The sequence below is a fragment of the Sinocyclocheilus anshuiensis genome, unplaced genomic scaffold, assembly GCF_001515605.1.
Source record: "Sinocyclocheilus anshuiensis isolate Anshui unplaced genomic scaffold, SAMN03320099.WGS_v1.1 scaffold9, whole genome shotgun sequence".
In the NCBI taxonomy this organism is placed as follows: Eukaryota; Metazoa; Chordata; class Actinopteri; order Cypriniformes; family Cyprinidae; genus Sinocyclocheilus; species Sinocyclocheilus anshuiensis.
The window spans coordinates 2,371,272-2,374,933 of NW_015540887.1; the positions used below are offsets into that span (position 1 = coordinate 2,371,272).

At 37.2% G+C, this 3,662-nt stretch overlaps 1 protein-coding gene across 6 annotated transcripts in view; it reads left to right on the plus strand.

Annotated features, from left to right (window-relative positions):
• Nucleotides 1–3,662, plus strand: part of pard3bb (par-3 family cell polarity regulator beta b) — a 336,571-nt gene that overhangs the window by 132,620 nt on the left and 200,289 nt on the right. For 3 of the 6 annotated variants that reach the window (XM_016486505.1, XM_016486504.1, XM_016486506.1), the window contains exon 7: nt 2,908–2,997. The exons of 1 other annotated variant lie outside the window; for it this stretch is intronic. In XM_016486505.1, the coding sequence (XP_016341991.1) occupies nt 2,908–2,997 (90 nt within the window). The remainder of the gene's footprint in view (nt 1–2,907; nt 2,998–3,662) is intronic. 2 more of the 6 variants (XM_016486507.1, XM_016486508.1) reach the window with 2 other exon arrangements.

A 3,662-nucleotide genomic window follows, 5' to 3' on the forward strand; every position in this document is an offset into this window, starting at 1 on the left:
TCTTTCCTTTTTTTTTTTTTTTTTTTTTTTTTTTAACCATTTGATTTTTTCCCCTTCTTAGTGTTCTAGTTTCTTGACTATTCAAAGTGAAATTAATCCCCTCTGAGAGTTTAGCCTTGAATTCGATAATTTGTTGTATTTGAAGTTATTTCAGGGCTGATCATCAACAAAAGGCTACGTCTCAGGACTAGCTCAGGGATGAGGTTCTTCAGGGCTTAGTATGTTGTAGTGTGCACACTATTTCAAGAGCATCAAACTTTATAAACCATTGTTCTTGTTGATTCAATGCAGACTGGCTCTCTGTTAAAGGGTTAGTTCACCCAAAAATGAAAATTCTGTCATTAATTACACACCCTCATGTTGTTCCAAACCTTCGTTCATCTTCGGAACACAAACAATGCATGCGCATGCGCATGCTGCTGCTGCTTACTTTGAACACGTTGTTTACATGCAGAGGAGAGCAAGCGCATGCGTCGTGATACTTTCCGCAATGGCGGCACGCAGCAGACCAGATGAGGAGAAAAATTGTTGAAAAAAGTCGTTATTTTAGTTTTCTTTGCACACAAAAAAGTATTCTCGTAGCTTCGTAAAATTACGGTTGAATCACTGATGTCACCTGGACTATTTTACCGGTGTCCTTGCTACGTTTCTGGACTTGGGAACATGTCAGTTGTGTTGCTTTCTATGGAGGGTCAGAAAGCTCTCAGATTTCATCAAAAATATCTTAATTTGTGTTCTGAAGATGAACAAAGGTCTTACGGGTTTAGAACGACATGAGGGTGAGTAATTAATGACATAATTTTCATTTTTGGGTGAACTATCCTTTTAAGTGCTACTAGTTTTTGATCAAGAAAATTAACTGCAAAAAAGCTAAGATAAATAAATAACAGTAGTAGAGACAGTTTTGGTTGGACTTTCATTTCCAGATGACATGCGAGTCTAAACTAGTGGCTCGCACATAAACTAAAGTGCTCTGTAACACATTCACTTCACTCCAATCACTGATGTCACCTGGACTATTTTACCGGTGTCCTTGCTACGTTTCTGGACTTGGGAACATGTCAGTTGTGTTGCTTTCTATGGAGGGTCAGAAAGCTCTCAGATTTCATCAAAAATATCTTAATTTGTGTTCTGAAGATGAACAAAGGTCTTACGGGTTTAGAACGACATGAGGGTGAGTAATTAATGACATAATTTTCATTTTTGGGTGAACTATCCTTTTAAGTGCTACTAGTTTTTGATCAAGAAAATTAACTGCAAAAAAGCTAAGATAAATAAATAACAGTAGTAGAGACAGTTTTGGTTGGACTTTCATTTCCAGATGACATGCGAGTCTAAACTAGTGGCTCGCACATAAACTAAAGTGCTCTGTAACACATTCACTTCACTCCAGATTTTAGTTGGTTTGTTTTTGCCAATCTCAATTGTAGCCTTATGTCTGTCTCATGCATTCACTTAGTGATAGTTTATTAAAAAAAAGTTTAAGATATACACTACTATTTGAAGGGTTGAGGTCAGTAAGATTTTTTGTTTGTTTTGAAAGAGATTACTACTTTTATTCAGCAAGACTACATTAATGATATTTTTTTCTCCCAAATAAATGCCGTTAAACTTTCTATTTACCAAAGATACATTTAATTAAAGGTTAAGGTTTCCACAATAATACTAAGCAGCACAAATGTCAACATTGATAATAAGAAATGTTTCTTGCGCAGTAATTAATTAGAATGATTTCTGAGGAATCATGTGACTCTGAAGACTGGAGTAATCATCACAGCCATCACAGAAATAAAATACATTGTAAAATATATTCAAATCAAAAACCGTTATTTATGTAATAATATTTCATAATATTAATTTTTACTGTATACGATGTTTGAAAGTGACTTCTTTAAAGATAAATAAACAACATTCAAAATCTTACCAACCCCAAATTTTCAAACGTTGTTGAAACAGTATTATGAAAAAAACACATTACATTAAAATTTTTTTAAAATTAATACGTTACATGTTTAAATTATTTAAATTGTAATTATATTTCTCAATATTAATGTTTTTACTGTATGTTTGATATATTAGAAGAGAAAATTTTACCGACCCCAATTTTTTTAACAGCCTTGTAATTTTTCTTAAACTAATAGACTATTTATTAATTTACAGACTTTTTTTAATCCTCACAGTATTCTAAAAAAATTGTCATACAATGACAGTTCATTGAAGGAAAAAAAAAAAAGATTTATTTGTTACTTGCAAAGCTCAGTGTAGCTGCTTTTTGGGAACAGATGGTGTCGTTACAGCATTTACCAGCAGGGGCTAATGGGAACTAACCAGCCAAACATGAAATACTGCACTGACCAATCAGCTTTCAGAATTACCCGTTTCATAAAATGCTTTCTAACAGTTTGGTGTGTCATGTTTGCTTAATTTCAAATCCACTGTCGGTCGGTCTCTGCCTGTCTTTCTCTCTCTTCAGCTCCTGCAGTGGCTCACTGTACTCACTCATGTATGACTCTGCAAATATTCCACCATGAAGAGCTATTAGTTGTGGATTAAAGGCGGATGATCGTCGCTGCATTGCAACGAACCGTTCTGTCCACAGTTATCCACTTACACTCCCGCTATATCATCACACCACATGCCAAGAACATTAACTGCTGAAAAAGGGGAAAACGGGAACATTTGAAAATTAGTCAGAAAGGCAGACATCATGGAAACTATTTCAGCAGGGAATGTAGGAAAACAGGATCATGTGCTAGAGAGCTGACTAACACAGACATGTACGGCGGCTCTGCACCCGTGCGTGTGGGAGATCTGAGGGCCAGGAGACAGTGAGTTTACACAGGTTTATGCTGTGCAGTCTGACTTAATATTGTGACTGATGGGTTTTGTTCTTGTGTGTGTATGCAGCAGCAGCCTCACAAAGACGGTGGAGATTTCAGGAGAACAAGGGCCTCTAGGAATACACGTGGTGCCGTACTGTTCCTCTCTCAGCGGAAGGTTAGTGCAGCATTTCTCACTCTCTCTCCTCCTCACGCAAACGCACACTTTCCCGTGATGCATGTCTTACCTAAATCATGGTGATGTGCGCTAGTGAAATCTAAAGCTGCACCACACACATTCAGAGCTTTGTTTGTGTCTGCGTGCTTTTTGTTGTGGGGGATTATGGGAATGTTTTGTGCTGCTCTCCTGCTTTTGGAGTCATGAATCAGAAGTGGGTGTTTGTAGCTTTTAGTTCATGTCTTTTAAGCTTTTGGGCTATTTGTATGCTAGTATACTACTTAAAGGTGACATATCATGAAAATCTGACTTTTCCAGGTTTTAAGTGCTATAATCAGGTCCCTGGTGCATCTACCAACCAAGGAAACGTGAAAAAGATTACGTTCTAAGATTACGCACAATCACGGCGCCGTAATTGTGTTTTCGCAAGCGACAACGGTGTACCAGCTCTAATCAATGCCATGGCGAAAGTTTGAGCAAAACACGCTAACTGTTCTGTCATTGGCTGCACAGACGAGCACAGAACACTGTTTAGAGTCCCAGCCTCAGAGGAGACAAGAGAGCAGTGGATTTATTGGTTTATTTATTGTATATTGCTGGTGCCACACAGATCTAAAATAAACAAGCAATTTATTTCCCAGCTGTTTACCTTCACAGACATAACC